Source organism: Scophthalmus maximus, chromosome 14 (genome assembly GCF_022379125.1).
Source record: "Scophthalmus maximus strain ysfricsl-2021 chromosome 14, ASM2237912v1, whole genome shotgun sequence".
Lineage (NCBI taxonomy): Eukaryota > Metazoa > Chordata > Actinopteri > Pleuronectiformes > Scophthalmidae > Scophthalmus > Scophthalmus maximus.
The window spans coordinates 19,001,861-19,019,651 of record NC_061528.1 but is presented as its reverse complement, the minus strand read 5'-3'; the positions used below and the strand labels follow the sequence as shown (position 1 = coordinate 19,019,651).

General features: G+C 38.9%; 2 protein-coding genes across 6 annotated transcripts in view; one reads left to right on the top strand and one right to left on the bottom strand.

Moving 5' to 3' along the window:
• Positions 1 to 1,975: 1,975 nt before the first annotated feature.
• Positions 1,976 to 12,762, top strand: LOC118320386 (receptor activity-modifying protein 1). Of its 4 annotated transcripts, none has more exons than XM_035651085.2 (5): positions 1,976 to 2,195; positions 7,325 to 7,798; positions 9,419 to 9,464; positions 9,905 to 10,043; positions 11,141 to 12,762. In XM_035651085.2, the coding sequence occupies exons 2-5, from the start codon at positions 7,706 to 7,708 to the stop codon at positions 11,364 to 11,366; spliced, it is 504 nt and encodes a 167-aa protein (XP_035506978.1). In that variant the 5' UTR covers positions 1,976 to 2,195; positions 7,325 to 7,705; the 3' UTR covers positions 11,367 to 12,762. The 4 variants fall into 4 exon arrangements, with proteins under 4 accessions (XP_035506978.1, XP_047192969.1, XP_047192967.1 ...); XM_047337011.1 differs by having other exon boundaries at positions 1,978 to 2,195; positions 9,890 to 10,043; XM_047337013.1 differs by lacking the exon at positions 7,325 to 7,798 and having other exon boundaries at positions 1,977 to 2,195.
• A 1,096-nt stretch (positions 12,763 to 13,858) lies between these two features.
• slc4a3 (solute carrier family 4 member 3) overlaps positions 13,859 to 17,791 on the bottom strand; it is a 44,940-nt gene continuing 41,007 nt past the window's right edge. For both annotated transcript variants that reach the window (XM_035651080.2, XM_035651081.2), the window contains one exon: positions 13,859 to 16,601. In XM_035651080.2, the coding sequence (XP_035506973.2) occupies positions 16,524 to 16,601 (78 nt within the window). In that variant the 3' untranslated portion in view covers positions 13,859 to 16,523. The remainder of the gene's footprint in view (positions 16,602 to 17,791) is intronic.

Below are 17,791 nucleotides of genomic sequence, written 5' to 3'. Positions count from 1 at the left end.
CTCTGGGTCATTCAGCTCCCCCTACTGCCTTTAATGCCATTTGCCAGAATCCACGCGCCCGAGCAAAAATGTCCAATCACAGCCAGGGGGGCGTCTCTCCGCTCTGTCAGTCATCCGGGTATGAGGCTCAGCGCTGCAGAACCTGTGCACAGCCTCACTCGCTCGGTCACGACCAAGCTCACGTCTTCACAACGAGGAGCTCGCAGCAGAAGTGGAGTTAGTTTGAAAACACCGCGGCAGAGACACGCCAAGCATCGACAAAACTGCCCGGCTCCTTTGCCAGAAACTGCATATACGACAAAGACCACAAGCAAAAACGAGCTAAAAAGAAGGAAACAGATCGAGCAGATGCAAACATCGGAGCAGCTCCACAGAAGCAACGACACCGACAGAGTTCACAAACGATGCGTTCGGCTTGACCGGTAATTATCTCTGTTTCATTCATCTTTTATTTTCCATGGTAGTCGCACTCTGTGACCGTGTGCTACTGTGCTGTTGTGATCAGGCTGCTAGTTCTAATCAGGCTGCTAGTTGCTAGGCCCACAGTGCTACGGCTATTGGTTAGCGGTGTTTGTAGCATAATAGCTGAAAATATGTTCGTGTCCAAGCGGTCTAATCTGTTTTTGAGAGTTTTCCAGACGTGTGTGTGTCGTTGTCTGTGTTCTCACGGCCAAATGTTCCCCCGTCTGTTTCTGACTGTTTAGTTAGCTTCACTATTTTATCGACAACGCAGCATCCCGTGCAATGCTAAATGCTAAGATGCGTGATACATTTGTGAGGAGGAATATTTTTTCCTGGATCAGTTTCACATACTCATGTTGATACTCATGTTGCTTTTCTCCACAGATGCTGACTTTGCTGGGGGGGACAGCTGAGGAAGGAATATTCAACACAACTACTGTATTTTATTCATGCAAAATAAAGCTTGACAATAATACATCATTGTACTTTGATAAATGTTTTATGCTTTTCTTTGAGCTACTGCATCGGTAGTACTGAACCAGTGAATCTGATTACCCCAAATTAATATATTTGTAATGCCTTGAATTGATTGAAAAAGTATATTGATAGTAGTAAGTAATCTTCCCATTGTTGTATATTTATGCAATGAGAAACCAATCACTTTCAAAATACACTTCATTGCAAAGCAAATACTGAGGTTGCAAACATATTTAAATATAACTTTGAAATAAATAAATGAAATGAAAATAATATATTGCACAGTATTTACACATAGCACAGTCTTTGAAGCAAAACCATCTTGAGATGAAACCAGTGTAAGCGGCAGGGACCAACTGGCTCATCACATGAAGATCATCTGTGTCTTCGGCTCCCAGGTCCTCGGGTGTCGGGCCACACGACGACCTCTGCCCCGTCTCCCACGGCCGCTGCCCGGTGCGCCTCGTATGCGACTCCCTCTTCTCCTCGCTTGACTGCTTGTCGAAGCAGCCGTGTTCACTTCCTCATCGGAGTCCAGTGTACCAGTCTCAAAGCTCTAATAATGTTATAAAATATAGATGAAAGTGTCAGTCATCTTGCAAAGCAACAAATGATGTATGTGAAGATAAAGCTGTTCACTTACAGGCTTAGCATGTAACACTGCAGTAGCTTATGTGCTAGCTAACATGCTAGCTAACACTAGGTACGTAAACAAGCTAATATAAACTGATTTAAGGTTAACTACGTTCAAAAACACTGACGATGTTATTTTCAAAAAAGTCACAGGTAATAATGTGAGGCAACCATAACTAAAAAAACGTCTTATAGTCTATCAATGTGAACGGTAGTCCGTCTTAGCTTCAGGTTAGCTTCTTAACGGTGGGAACGTCATGTTACGTACTTTGCCTGGCTTCGGTTGCCATGGTAGCGCGCACGGGCACGGCGGGCTGGGAGGAGCTGTGGAGGCAGAACCGAAGTGCAGCGGAGGGGGAGGGGGAGGGGGAGGGAGCAGGAGTCGTTGGGTTTTGAATTCTGAGACTATGTCCACACTTCTCTCAATCCTACCGACAGCAGCTTTAAACCAAATGTGTGTATTTACAGTTTACACACGCCATTATGTATGGTGGAAAAAAAAAGTTCAACTTAAAGCAAATCATAGAAAACCAGATCTTTCCTTGGGAGTATTGAAGTCTGTGCTGAGTGTCAGTGACATGGCCCACTTCATTTGCTGCGTGGGAGTTGGCTCTCAGTGAGAGGTGAGGCCGGGGGGGTAATAATTACTCTGCTTTTCTACTTACCCCAATTATTTTACCTTGTGGTGTTAGTCAACATAATGTTTTGTGTCGCCACATGCATCTGGAAAACCAAGTGATTATGGCCTGATGTACCGCAGCAAAAGTCACTGTTGACTTACACTATGACGTAAGGCTGACCTCACTGTGGTGTTTGCTTTCCCATGCTTTATTTATTCAGTTCAGCTGGTGTTGTTGTTTTTTCCATTCTTTCGACAAAAGATACAAGAATTATAGCCATGTTGCATTTTTACGTTGACTAGCAGTCCAGTTGCTCCTGATTCAACACCCTGGTGTATACCAGAGTCAGTTAGTGATCTACCCCTTCCTCTCAATTCCCTGTATTTAAACTTTTGTTTTACGAGCTGCAGCAAAGCAAAGACTCTTTGTATATTCAGGAAAAAGCTACCGTAACCATGGATTCAGTGCCAGTGATAACAAGTTAATGATTTCCATCCCCTGTAAACAGAGCACTGTGTTATCTTTCTGTTGCTTACTGGTGAAAAGTCTTTCAATTTCGCCAAATTAATCTCATTGCCATGGAACTACAAAAGTTATATAATATAAATAAAATAATAATTTTATAATTTTAAAAGGCACCACGTCGCTGTACCTTCTTGAGGAATAGGACCTGCATGATTATTGTAAAGGTACTAAATGTTAGAAAATCTATCTTTTAACATGTTTGTGTGCTTACTTGAGTGTGAAAAATGTATATTTATAGCAAACATATTGCAATCGCTAAAAAAGGCTTTACTGTAACTTTCTTGACCATGAGTATCAATGTGATGTACACAAATAATTTGAGTTGCATAGATGTTCACATAACATGGTGGGAACGATTTCTTTTCTGAAAGAAATAAGAATATCCACATTGAAATCAGATTATACACTTATCAAAATAATCATGAAAGATAATTCTTGACCTTGGAAATATAGTTTGACACAACATTCCCATCTCAAGTTTCCCTGACTAGTCTCCAGTATTATAGGATTTAACTTTCAGTACTGTCAGACCCATAGGTGCATGTAAGGGTTTCCAGCCCTGTGGTGCAGGTCCACTGTGAGTTCAGTGTAGCAGCTATATAAGATGCTTCAACTTAGATGGTCTGAGACTATAAAGTCAGGGCCGTCAATCCTCACTTTGCCTGATTCTGCCACTGCACAAGGTTTCTGGATTGAAAAAAAACAGTTTGCTACAGAACCAATGTTGGGGGAAAAAAGAAAAGCTTCTGTTTGGTAATGTTTTTGTAGGGATTGAACTGACAAGACTGCATTCTATAAGTCCAGATCCATGAGATAATTTTCTGAAAAATGAAACTGAAATCTCTGAATGCCACGCCTAAAAAAAAAGTTGACTTAAGTTAAAATCTTTTATTATGAAGCCCCAAAGCTAGTAAGGCATTCTCCTCATTAATGTCACAGATAATTGTCCTTCTCTCCCGTCTCTGTTTAGAGCTGTAGTGTGCACAGTATGTGTCCCTGCTCTGTTATGTGTTTAGGGATTCATATGGATAAAATTTTAATGAAATAGATGAATGTCAGAAAAAAACAGCCCGTGCTCATAATATATAATTGTTACAGAATCATTGTAAGGAATAGTGTTTTGGCAATAGTGTTTTGGCAAATGGTGCTTATTTGGTTGTGATTCAGTGTTGAGCTGGATCGGCCAACCTGTTAAGTAGCAAGGCAGGATCTGAAACTACACCTATTACAACCCTAAAACTTACTATTAATTATGTTTTTGTTTACTTTTATTTTTTGCAAATATTGGCCAGATACAACATCTGTCAGGTCAATGTGATGCCAGGATGTCACTATGAAGAGCTGCTGTTTGCCTACATTTCTCCGCAAAGCAGATTTCAAATGTATAAGAAATGTAACCTGAAAAGTGGAGATTCTCAGTTTGCAGGCGGGGTTACCCCAAAATAGTCCAACTGTGACATCAGAGTGGGAGAGAAATCTGAACCAGTTGTTCAGAGCCAGGCTGTATAAGGTTTAGCCAGCCCACAAACTTTGAAAAAAGACCACCCTGTCGTTTTTTTGCTGACAGGCACACATTTATGTGCACAATGAAATTTTGCATAATATATCACCTTTAATATTTTTCATATTTATTGCATTTGAAACTTGGACACTATATTTAAGTTACTAAAAGTTTGCTCTGTTTACTTACCTGAAAAGAGTAGGGGTGTAACAATTCTGAATCTAAAGCCGCATTTCCACCAAAATACCTGGAACTACTCCTCCAGGAACGAAAAAGGATCCTGTGGCACATTGTTGTCTGCGTTTCCACCGCGGCCTGAGGTCTTGGTAAGCTTATACAAATCAGGCCGACGACCTATGAAAAAGGAGTTTTGTTTTGCATCGCCGTTTCCAAATCCCGCTGGATATCGGCTAAAAAAGTTACTCTTTAAGCATGTTGGCTTTTCTGTAAATACACAGATGATGGTGGTGATCTGCATGGTGGAAAAGCAATGACTGTAAATGGAGCTGTGTGTGTGTGTGTGCAAGAGAGGGAGAGAGAGAGAGAGAGAAGGGAGCGTGTGTGATGACTCGCATATTTTATTTTAAGATTTTATTTAAACACTGGCCTTGAAAGTTGGTTTAATTTAAGACTACGGGGCAAAAGTGCTCTGCTTTATGTGTTCTGCAACATTAAATTTGTCTCTTTTATTTTTTTGTTGTTCATCCAAAAAAAGATCTGGCTGGAGAGGCATGGTTCACAGATAAACAGAGACAAAAAACCATTCACTGTCACAATCACACCTATGGTTAATTTCCAACAACATCTAGACTCTCCATGTCTTTGGACTGTGGGAGGAACCCAGAGAGAAGCCACGCAGACACGGGGAGAACAGGAAGACCCTGGGTGGTTCGAACCAGGATTTTGTCCCATGAACCTTCTTGCTGTTAGGCGACAGTATTAACCACTACACCAACATACAGCCTACTCTACGCATGTCAGAAACTAGTTATTTTATCAAAAAGGAGCTTTAGCTGTATATTTTATAAATATTACACTTTATTAAACTTATTTTATGGCCAACTACATGTGTCACGTGACACACATTTGTAAACTACCCCCACAGAGTGGATTATGTCCACCTTTGTGAGGCCAGTGTTTACAGAGCATGGCCTCCTATTTCAGCTCTTGTTCCTAGCTGAGAAAATATTTTCCATTACTAAACCGAGAGACACTGTCCAGACAGCACGTGCATTGACTCTCTCAGAGGATCAGCATTCACTAACTGTCTATCTGTCATGTACTTTGTTTGCTCTTATACTATTATGCCTTTAGAGAAATGGAATTGTTTCCTATGACCACACCTCAAAATGTCTCCGCTCAGAAATGCCTTATGATTTTATGATGTGTATGTGTTGATTAGCAACGCCAAATGAATGGGCACCAGCTGTAAATGTTCAAAGGTTTAATTTGACCCTAAAGTAGAACAACTTGATAGCTCTGCACTCTGAGATGTTTTAACTAGGTTCCTGAAAGATCCATCTTTCAAAGTCATTTAGTCGACATGAATGGAATACCACAAAGAGGTGGTCACATTTTCCAGTCTGTCATTTTCCTCTGTCATAGGTGTGAATCAAAGGAGAGACGGGAAGAGAAAGACTCTATTTGAGATTCCACCACTTACCGCTGTAATAGGAGATTTAGGAGATTTGTAAAGAAACAGCAGGATTGTTTTTTAAAAACATTGTTTTTTTTGTACAGTTTAACTTAATATGTGTGATTGTTAAAAGACCAGGTTTGTACATCCCTATAAAACAATTAGAATTAGGAACATTCCTGTTTTATCGCTAATCACAAATATTAAAGAATAATATAGCTAGATACAGATACACATATACACACAAAAACCTTTTGTTCTTAAGAGTTTGCATAATCTTGAAAAATGTGGCTGTTTGTAGTAAATATATACAATGCATAGATCATTATAGAAATACTTTTGATATTCTGAGAATGACAAGCAAATGATTGTTAATGCCAGTGGTATTGTTGGTTATAAAATAACCCCCTAAAAGGACGATGAAGTAATAATACAAAATTATGAGAAAATTGCAAATTAGCTTCTTTTTTTTTGCCTGTTACCTTTAGTTATGGGGTCGTAATGCCCGGTAGCACTCTTACGAAGGTGTTGTAACATACAATACGTACAGTTGTCAAAAAATGACAACCTTAATCCTTGAACCTAATGTGAAATATCACCTGACTATGTATTCCCCCTTAGTGTGGATTGTTTTAGCATCTTTCAGCATTGTTTTGGTTTTTGACTTTACTTATTGCCACTCACGGTCTGTGCTGCAGGTAATGAAAAAAAAGAGACTAAAGCAGAGCTAAGAGAAGTGTGAATATTGAAATTACAGAAACACAACTCCAGATGAGTGCTACCTTGCACCTGCTAAATGTGTAAATTCGCAAGTGATTACAAACACATTCGCTAAAACAACATATTAAGGTGACAATATTTCAGTGTTATTGTTCACAAGTTGTTCTAGTGACCCAACATGGCCAAAAACTGAATTACTGCTGCTTTTAGTCATGAGGATGTAGCCTATTGATTATGTTTGTGATGAACTAACTGCGATCTGCCTGTCATCAGCAATAATGTTATTTTGACTTCAAGATGTTTTCCAAGGGCCTTTGAGGCCCACCTTTACAGTCCTGACCCACCAGGATAATCAGTCTGGTGCGAGTGTCTGATCAGATGTCTGATGTTTCTCTGCACCGTAGTCAGCCATGCCATAATTCTTAGCCTTATGATTCAATTGGGCTCAAATTTGGCGGTTATATGTGACAAAATACACAAAGTAAAAGTCTTTGGATTTGGATTTATGCGTGGTATAGTGTCTGAACTTCAGTTGCCTGTTTTGCATTTGGGAATAAAATCAATTTGGTTTCATTCCAGTTGCATTTAGCATCTCTAAATGATTTCTAACTCGAATTGGGTCAAATACAAGTAGACCCAGACTTGTGTGTATGTATTCATGTTCACATGTGAAAATGTGCATGTATAGTCAGTGGTGCAAGTGCTGAGTGTGGCTAGAAACATTGAAGTCTCTGTCTGTTTCCTTTACAGGAGGATCATATGATGTGGAAATGGCCCCTGGTTGTTGTTTTGTAATAAGAGCCTGGCAACCCTCTGCTGAGTGTGTGCTGGGATTGCATTATATAGACCATTCCTCTGATCCTGAATAGGAACAGGGGGTAAGAAAATCACACCAGCAATGTTAAATATATATTTGAGATACCACCATACAGGCTTGTTGACACTGAGGCCTCTTAGTTCAAGTGTGTCTCTGGGGGGGAGCATGGGGAAGCATGGGAACAGCCAGGCTTAGTCTGGGAAAGGAAGCAAGCTGTCTGTTTCTGTTACACAATCCAATTATCTCTAAGTTGCACCAATGAGAAACTGGACCAGATCACCACAGAAGCTTTTTGTGACCATGCAGTTGTGCACATGTTAGTTGGCTGGTGCGCAAGCACAGGTTCCATTCAAGACATTAACCAGGGATCTAAAAGGGAAAATAAAAGCAGTTGCCAAAAAGCTGAGGTATGTACCTGCAGAGCATTTTCCTCTCAGTTTTGGAGATTTGTATTGTACATTTTTTATAGTTATGTATTGAGTTAAATATCTGATTTTTTTATTAGTGTAAATAATGAATACATAAAACACATTTGTTTCAGGCAGCCTGCTAACATTTCAAATGTTTAATATGGATCTGTAACTGTAACATCATAGAATCATCAACAATACACATTACATGACTAAATGGGGGCAGTGTCTTCCTGCCGCATACCTGTGTGGCATCTGTTTTCAGGCCACGAGATAAATGCATTAATTTGTGGGAATGTTGGGAAGCAGATGGCCATCACGTCCGTTTCACGCTGAACTTATTGTTATTGTTAAATATTTATTCTTTTTCAAAATGTGAGGCTGGACTTGCAGTTGAAAAGGTTTAAAAAGTGTTGGGTATTATTTTTCATAATTTTACATTCAAGGAGAGGTTGTATGAGCAAGAAGGCCTTCTCGTTCAGTCTAAACATGAGTCCCTTTTCTCTCTCACTCTAATTGTGTATCAGCACTATAGCAAGACATCTTGCATTATTTATGTGATTTGGTTATGCATTCGATTATTGCACACTCGCCAGTGTGGGTGGGAGGACACTGATAAAATTATATTTTTGAGTGTGCCTGTTAGCCAAGGACATGACCGATACTCCCAAACAAGAAATATTTTGCAGGATTAGTTTGTTTACATAGGCGGTGAATAGAACTCATTCTATCCCTTGTAACTCTTTAGTTATTGTTGATTCCCTGGCTGTATTATTTCTTGTGTATCTGTTATATTAGTTTCTTGATCCCTGGGTTGTTGGTTCGTTTTATTCTGTAGTTTCCGTTGTGTCTAGGTGTTAGTTAAGTTACCCTTGTTATCCCCTGCGTTTATCCCAGGGTGTTGTTCATATGCAACGGTAATTTACATGATGACGTGCGTCTCTTTTCATATTCATACTCTTCTACTTCATCTACTTCTACTTTGGATTGAATCGTTTACTTATTAAATATCCCTGCCGCAATGAATTATGGGGCGTCAGTATCTCTTTTCCTTTCGCTAGACATAATCCAATCGCATAAAATAATATTTATTTTATGCTAAAGGAGATAGGAAAGGAAGCATTGAAGCTCCTTTCCTATGCATTTAGAGAATCCGAACAGCTCTTATAATGTTTGCTAATCAAATACTTCAAGATTTAGGAAACTTCCCAAGCCAATTTGACAATTCGACCTCACCCTCTGTGTCAGTTCATCTGTTGATTTTCCCACCCAATCTGTTTCCTTTGAGTTTGCGTCTGTTTCCAGCCTGTTCTCTGAGGTTTGAGTTTTGCATACCAAGCTGTTCATTTGCCTTTTTGTTTGGATTGAATTTGTTGCACTCTGCATTTGGGTCCCTTTCTCTTAACATCCCTCACACAATTACCAACTCATTTAACTTCTTTTTATTAGTAACCCCCCACCGTGCGCTGCTGGTTAAGAACATGCACACTATTTATCACTGCTTTTTTGCAGAATTGTGATGTCATGAATTCATTTCAAAAATATGTACAAAAAAAAACATGGATTAAAAATTCATAAATTTATCAATTTTCATCGCAATTGTTTTTTTGCAACCAGATGGTGTTGACGGCATGTTTGTTGGCTCTTGTCTTCATGTGGACAGGTAAGCCATAGCACTGACAGTCAGTTTCATATTCCACTGAGGCTCAGCGAAATCAGTCATGTGTTTGCTGGGTCAATGGGTAGCTTTTATTATACAGTACACAGGAAAATTACCTTTTTATGCTAATTAAGCTGAGAACATATGTTGTTAACCGAACCGAGACTGTGCGGCTTTTGTAGTTTGTATTAAGTACGATACCGTTCTCTTCTAAATGTGATCACATTATACTAATGAGACGCAATACCATTGGCAAATATGACCTTTTAATTTACCATTTTCCACAAACAATTTCTTTGATATACTAACCACACAAACATGAACACCATTGTGATTTCTAATTCGAGAGAGCTTTGTCATTTTTTGGATTGTTATCTAACCGACATTGAGCAACCAATGATCATGATGGCTAAACCCTCTCTTTCAAGTGTCGTCTTCTCCAGGAATGGCTGCAAAATCTGTTTCTCCACCATGTGACCAGCACATGTTTGATAGCGATGTTGACAACTGCCTGTCAGAGTTCAACAACAGCATGGACACAAGTAGCTATCGGGACAGTTGCCCATGGCCTACTGTAAAACAGTAAGTTTTAGATTCTTTTATCATTGAGCTAATGTAGTTTTCCTTCCCTGAGAACAGGTCTGACTCACAGTAGTTGCGGTTGATTGGACAAGTAATCCACACAACACAACTGAAATGATAAATCTTGTGCGATCAGCAAACACATGCAACTGTTTTGTAAATGCTTGTGGCATCCATGTGTCTGTGTCAGTGGTTGCTGCTCGAGCCACAGCATGCTGCTGTTCCTGAGCTCGACGTTGCAGCGCACAGTGAGTGAAAACACAGGGAGGGCTGTGTAAAGTGGCACATTACACACTTTTTATGGGATTTTCAGTTAAGATATATGACATTTAGTCTCGGGAAAGTCACATATTTTCCCAGTTCCTGGCTACATTTGGTGCAGGTCAAAGTTCCAGCCAATTAGTCGCCAGTTAATGAATGGTGCTAGACTGGTGCACCTGGGCTCATATTTCCAGATGGCAGCTGTTTGTGGAGCCTTTCGCTCTTGCCGTGCTGCCTATGGTGGGCTTTAATTATGGCTGTAATAATCCATATTTTACTGTTAACACGGTTTGAGGCTGTGCTCTCATACAGCTCAATTTTTGTGCGAGGGTGGAGCATGTATATCAGGCTTCCAGCTGTCCCGCTCAATTGATTCGGTTTCGTGTTTTCTACCCTGACATCGAGATTTGTGCTTGTTCAGTGAGGCTATGGTGGTTTTCCCTGCACATATGGCGTGACCAATCAAAACTGAACAGTGAAACATAAGCTGCCTCCTGAACATCAGTGGGTGATTGTTCCATTCATAAAAACCTCAGAGTCACCATTGCTAGATGATTTTGACTGATGTCACTTTCATCTCAAAGTGGGCAGCCTATATGATCTGCCTCTACTGAAGTTGCCGAAATGTAAAGCCGGATTGTGCCACTTTAAAGAACTGTGCTGGCCTTTTTGTTTTCTACTCCATTTGTTTTCATATGAATTTAACCTCCCAGTTGCATGGAAATTCAGTTGCAGTAGCTGTAAGGTCAATATTTGCACTGCTTCATGCAACTGTAATGACTTACTCCTGAGCAATTATGAGACACTGCCCTTTGACTTATTGTCCTCCTTTACAGCATCTACAACCAACTGAAGTTTTGTGTGGACGACTTGGCCAAAGTGTCTTGGTGCAAGAGTCAGACGTTTCTGGAAGACAAGGTCTTCTTGGGGGTCCACCAGACGTACTTTTCACTGTGTGGTCAGGTCCAAGACCCCCCACTCACCACTCTTATCATGTTAATAACACCTGCTATCATTTTCACACTCTCTCTGCCTCTTTTGTGTATCCATCTCACCACCTGACGCTTTTCAAAAAAGAACATAAAGGTACCCTCCAGGATTAACCTAGCTTAACTTTATTGGCTAATCAAACTAGCTACTTGCTTTAAATATTTGTCTTTGCTACATGTTACTGTCGATTCACTGTTGTGTGTTTGTCAGAACAGCCACAATTAAAAATATAAAACGTGAAAAGTACACATATATATAAAACACACCAATATACAATATACCACCATCAAAGAGCCCATTTATAGGCAGCATTTGGTGAACCATATCTTAATCTACATAAGTTTTTCAGCGTTTTTTTGGCCCTCTTGTCCTTCAAGATTTCAACCTAGAAGCTTCATTCAAATATCAAAACGTTCAGCTCAATTAGGACATTCTGGCTTTTTCGCAAATTTCATACTTTCCGAAATATTCAATGTTTTTGTGATCGTTCTATTAATTACAAACACTGCCCATTTCCTACTCTTCATCCAAATTCAAGCCAGCAATCCAGTTTAGTGTTGGCCTTTCAGCAGCCATCATTCACACTGCAATTTCTTCACAAATTGCCTTCTCTGGTTTTTATTATTACCCAATGTTCAAATCTTCAAAAGAGCACCGCATGATACCGCTGATATTTCTTCTACAGCAACTGTCAAGCTATTATTGTTGTAGTAGTATTTATTTTTCTTCTTAAATTTCAAATGTTCCCTCATGTCTGGCTGTGCCATGCTCTGTAAATCAAAATGTTCTTAGCATAGACGTAAAAGATTTAGCTTGACTGTCTAAGTACACTGCTGTGAATGTATGATCTTTCTGGCTGTCATTATTTTGTTTTCCAGTTAATCCTACCTATCCGACGACGATACAGCAAGTATACAAAACCAAACTTTTAAGATTTACTGCAATGTTTATTACCAATTTCAAAAAAACGTATATGATAAAAAAAATGTACATAACATTTTAAAGATGACAAAAAATTAGGATTCTGTTTGTATTTGAAACGCATAATAAATATTTATTTCAGACAAAAAAATAACATTTTACAGTTTTTTGAAAACCTCTTCACAACAATAGCAAGCTGCTTTTCGAGTGCCGTGTCAGCCTGTGCATGAACAAACTGCATTTCATAATTTTGTACGAATCAGTTGATTGTAGTGTAGATCTCATGATGGCCAATCTGTCATCAAAACAGTGCAAAGCACAACTAAGCAGTGTGTTTAACTGTAACATAGCATATTGAGGTGTGTTGCCGTGTTTGTTGAAGAATGGCTGTCTGTGCTTATTGCTGCTTAAACAGTGTTTTGAGATGAATACTAATATTTCATGAAAACTAACTATTGATAATTGGTGTGGATGTTAAAACTTAAAATATTATTGTGGCATCTTTACAATTGTCAAAATAATGATAACAATAAAATCATAAAATATATAAGGACTTAGTTTTTTATTTACATCATAGATGACCGACAATGAAAACAAAAATAAGGACACTAAACCTAATATTGAACTAGTGCAATTGAAGAAAAAATGGCATTCCCGTGGTTTAATTCTTTTGGTCTTGAGAAATATCAGCAGAACATCTAATTTCTAGTCAAATAATGGCTGAACCTTCTACACCATTCCACATGACAGAACTCCAGAAGTTGTCTTCACTCAAGCCAATGAAGTTAAATTAAGAGGTTCAAAACTAACAGAACCTTAGATTTGGGTGGCTGGTCTGTCCTACTACCGTGGTCGTATAACGTGACGAAATGTTGTGAACTCAGAACATTGACAAGGGAAAACATTTCAAGGGTAAAAACACCAACCTATTTTTCTTTTCATATCACATGTTCCAACATCCTGCGGCCAGAAAGGGTCGAGTGGCAGCGCCACACCTTTTATTATCTGAAATAATACCCACAATTCCAACTTCTTCCCTTGTGTAAATACTGAAAGGATGTTTAGCTAAGTGTACTCCGGCCGGCTCAATCTGGGCTATGGCCTACTCCAACACACCGAAGCACTTGGACGTGTTGAACAGTCTAAGCAGGCTTGTATTCTCTAAAAACAAAGGACACGGACCCTTGTGACTCCTTCACTCGGCTGGATTGTGATGGTAGCAACTACAGTCTTAAAAGTTAACGGTCTGTAGGCACAAAGCAGATGTTAATGGGGTTTAATCTAGAATCAGTTAAGAAAAAATAACGCCTGCACAATTATTCTACCCTTAATTCAATAAATAAGATTTATTTCAATTGTGTGAGCCATATCGTATCAAAAGGGTTTTGACCAAAATATGGTTCTCATAACACTACATTTGTAAGTGTTTATCCCTGGAAGTTAATTCATGTTATATTACAGGTTCATTCCAAGGGACTGCTTATTCAAGACCTGAAGTTTAGTTAACATTTTCAAATTTAGTGTTAAATTCTGCATAGTTGCATTTTATAAGCTGATACCAATGTTTTTTTTTTATACTCTTTTTGGACCAAAATCTAAATTAAATTCCTGTTGAAGGAAAAAAAATTAAAAAAAATTAGGGATATTGTGACAGACGTTTTTAATGAATTAATACAAAAAACAAAAAAACCCCACCAAAATTAATTAAACTTGTGACAATCTTCATATTCATTCATTCCTATTATTTGAACATTTGATAGAGCATGTTTTTGGCAGCCTTCGGCTGGCCAGTTTTTCTTTTATCGACACGTAATCCTTCTAGTGTGCTCGAAGCATCTTTAACCCTGAAAGGTTGCTTCAATTTGTTGGGGGTCACCCAGTTGCTTTTTCGTAAAGACTTCCATAAATTGGAATCAGCTTTGCTAAATCTGACAAGGAAAATCATGTGCCTGAAAACATAGGCAGCCATGCATTAGCATTCAAAATGTCAAAAATACAGTGGGGCCAAATATAATGGGAAAAAAATTCCTTGCTTTGTAAAAGCATAAACAGAAACACGTGGTTGAAAAGCTCAATCAACAGCAAGGCCAATTCTAAACGAAACTGCTACAGAGCGCTAATGTAAAGCACATTCAGCAACTCATTAACTTTTTGAGCAGCAGAATTAAATACAGACTCCGGCAGGTGGATGCGTCACATCAGTGAGGCCTAATTTACATTTAAATTCCATGTAAATGGACTGGACTATATTTATATAGCCAGTCCACATGTCACTTCAGCGGAGTAAACACATTCTCTTTTCTCCACCTTTTTTTCTTTCTTTTGTGCAACACAAAATCCTGGAACGTATGCCCCTTATTTTCACATTGCACATGTTGGATTGCCTTGACTGCGCTATGTACACAAAAGAAAACAACAAACTTAAGGCTGGGAAGCAATATTTACAGATCAAAGGTCAGTTTCCCCTGAGACACAGTTCTTGCATGGCTTGTAATGAAGGACATGGTTATGTGAAATGACATATACTAAGTCTTAGTATACATAAATCCATATATAATAAATTCACTGCTACACTTTTACTTTTAGAATGTCACAATCAGTGCTTCACTTTTAAGCACCTCAGTGTTTGTTTTTTAATTTTAGTTGGTTGTGAACAAAACCATCTGCTGAATAGACAAATGTAGCTATTTATAGAAACCCCTGCAGCTGCCACACAGTGTCAGAAGTCAACCTGAACAAAAATGGAAGCTGTTTGAAGCTTGAGGAATTCTGCACACAATTTCCTCAGACATTTTAGTTTGTCGACTGAATATGTTCATCAGAAGAGTGACAGAGAAGTACAAAAGGCTTCTTTCCCTTTGAATTTTCTAATCCTTTGTGTCCGGTCTTTAATCTGATAACATTCTTGGGATGCCCTTCCAACATGAAGTGTTTTGAGTGTTGAGAATGTCAGAACATACTGGTCTCAGTAAAACCACATATATTTTCAAAACGCCTTATTAAAAACTTAAGAACAGTAGCTCTTACAAAACGGGGCTCGCTGTGTGGCAGACGTAGGGTTTCAGAGAATCATTTCAGTTCTGTAATGGGTTCGCAGATTGGGAGGTGTAAACTAAATCTCATGGTATTTCAAAACAACTCTGAGCACAGACGGTACATTATAATTCCAAGTTCACAGTCTTACTGTACAAAGCATCATTCATAAATTCTGCCGACACTCAACTGTTCCCCATCAATTTTAGCACTTCAGTATGTTTGCTGAGTTTCTATACTTTTTCCAGTCAAGTGTGTTATTTTAAAATGCACAACACTGTTGAGAGAAGATGAAAGAATGGATGAATCATTAACTATTTTTCTGTTTGAGCACGTCAGTCTACACAGTGTTATTTTAATTTTTATCTTAACTCTTATAGCGGTTGAAGCTATCTGGAGTATACACATTACTGAGGATCAATGACCAGTGGACACAAAATAAATAATAAATAGGAAAAAGTAGAAAAATAAGGTTGAGACCATGTTAGCTATTTAGTTATACTTCCAGGGTCAAAATAATAAGGTCAGTGGACTGGTATGTAGGGTATTAAACACCTGACAGAGTACAGTATACCCCTAGAAGGCTTGCAGTCTCTGCAGAGCTTTTATTTCCAGGGGAGACTTCAGAGACAACAAAAGTGCTCATTACTAAAATTCTGCAGAGAAAGGAACATTGACTACTTAACTCCTTGTTTGCACTTCATTGCAACCTAAAATAAACTAAGAAGGCAGTGTGATTTTTTTTTTTTTTCAGTTTAGAGTCACATCACCTGAACAATAATACATTTTGATGAACGTCCACTTCCTGAAATGAGAGGAAATTGACCAGATATCCCACATTCAGTGGCAAAACTAGCCTAAATCATCCTGCTGCAGTCCCAAGAGGTCACCATCATCATTGCACTTATGCCCACAACCTGCGCAGTAGTTAAAGTGATAGACAGGGGTCAAAAGTTGGATTAGTGTTAATGTTAGTTAGGTGTTTTCATCTTCCACTTCAGCTAGGGTGTACAGAGCAACTCACTGGTCTCTGACAGAACATCTTCAGGGAGGTTAACACAACACCACTACTACGACCACCACCAAATAGATCTAACATTAGGTGTGCTCTTTAAAAAAAAAATGGAAATAAACAAAGCTAAGAAGTATAATCCAGCTATAGCTTTTGCATTTTTGTTTTACAAACTCCTCTCTCTGCGGTTTCCAAAGAGGTTCTCTCTGATTGTTCAGGGCTGCAGGATGCAGGACGTCCGGTCGACTGGGTCCAATTTGAATTCACACAAGCATGTGGATCTCGTTGTACTCGTCTCGTCCGTCTTCATCAAAGTTGGGGGAATCTTCGTCACAGTCCAGCTGTAAAAAGACAAATGATCTTCGATCAGTTTTATAAAAAAGGTCAAACTTTCGGACACTGAGCATTTGAAACAGGTCCCAGCGAACCTGTTTGTTTTTTTGGTGTTTGGCTGCGAACTGAACTCTGTTAACTAAATATCAGATCGAGACCATTTGAAGAATTTGGCCTGTCAACTTCAAGGCAAACTTTTTGCAAAAATGTAATGACAGTTGATATGTTATTTTAGCAGGAATTCAACAGAGAAACGACAATGTTAAAATCTGCCACTAATGAAAGTGGCAATATTCTGGGTGTAGAATCTGTGTGTAGTAGCAATTTGTTTTTACTTGTTTCCACCTTTTTAACATTTTCTCCCAATCTTTCAGGTTGATAGTCTGTAAGGAGCGTCGCCTTGTTCAGTTCAGCATCTTAGAGATACACTTATTTGCTTTCTTGCCAACAATGAATTGAGGTAACAGCTAGCGTGGCTCTACTACACACAATCCACCTATCAGCACTTTGAAAGCTAACTAATTAACACGTTATATCTCGTGTTTAATTCAACCAAAAAACAATAAATAGATATCTTATACACAGGGTTTAGGTGCTGGCAGTCGCTACATAGTCAGCATACATAGAGTTTTATACTGACATACATCCTATATTTATGCAAAAGAAGATAAAAAGAACAACAATGTATCCAAATGAACAGTGGGTAGGTGCCAAATAATAAAACAACCAACCAAGGAATTAAATAACAAAACTGATATATGCCATATACAGAGTTGTGTATATAAGAACTAAGTTCAGAGGGTTGAGGGATCTAACTTCATGGAGGTCCAATAATAGGATATTTTCAAGTTTAACTAAATTTCTTGGTGGTTTGGACAAACTCAACGGTGCTTTGGGTCCACATGACCTTTGGATGAACACAACACGCATGGTGGTCAAGCTGAGAACAAAGCTGTTGATATAATCTCATGAAAAAAGTGGAGGTTTGAATTTGACAGTGATGACACGTGGTTTTAGGGGATCCGACCAGGAAAACAGGAGCCACGGCTTCATGATGGGCCGTGGGTCTTTTCCTGGTAAGAACCCAGCGCAAAAAGAAATATTAGCATATCACTTGAAAACATTTGGATGAGGAAGCTGTCCCTGATCACACAGGAGAAAATCTTCAGGAATATCAAGTAAATGCCCACGTCTGTCT

Bases quoted from the DNA above. Each gene is read 5' to 3' on its own strand.
- LOC118320386 (XM_047337011.1), top strand. From the start codon at position 7,706: ATGTTAGTTGGCTGGTGCGCAAGCACAGGTTCCATTCAAGACATTAAC. The intron at 9,465-9,889 runs GTAAGCCATAGC...CTCTCTTTCAAG, and splicing joins TCTTGTCTTCATGTGGACAG to TGTCGTCTTCTCCAGGAATG. The intron at 10,044-11,140 runs GTAAGTTTTAGA...CCTCCTTTACAG, and splicing joins CCATGGCCTACTGTAAAACA to CATCTACAACCAACTGAAGT.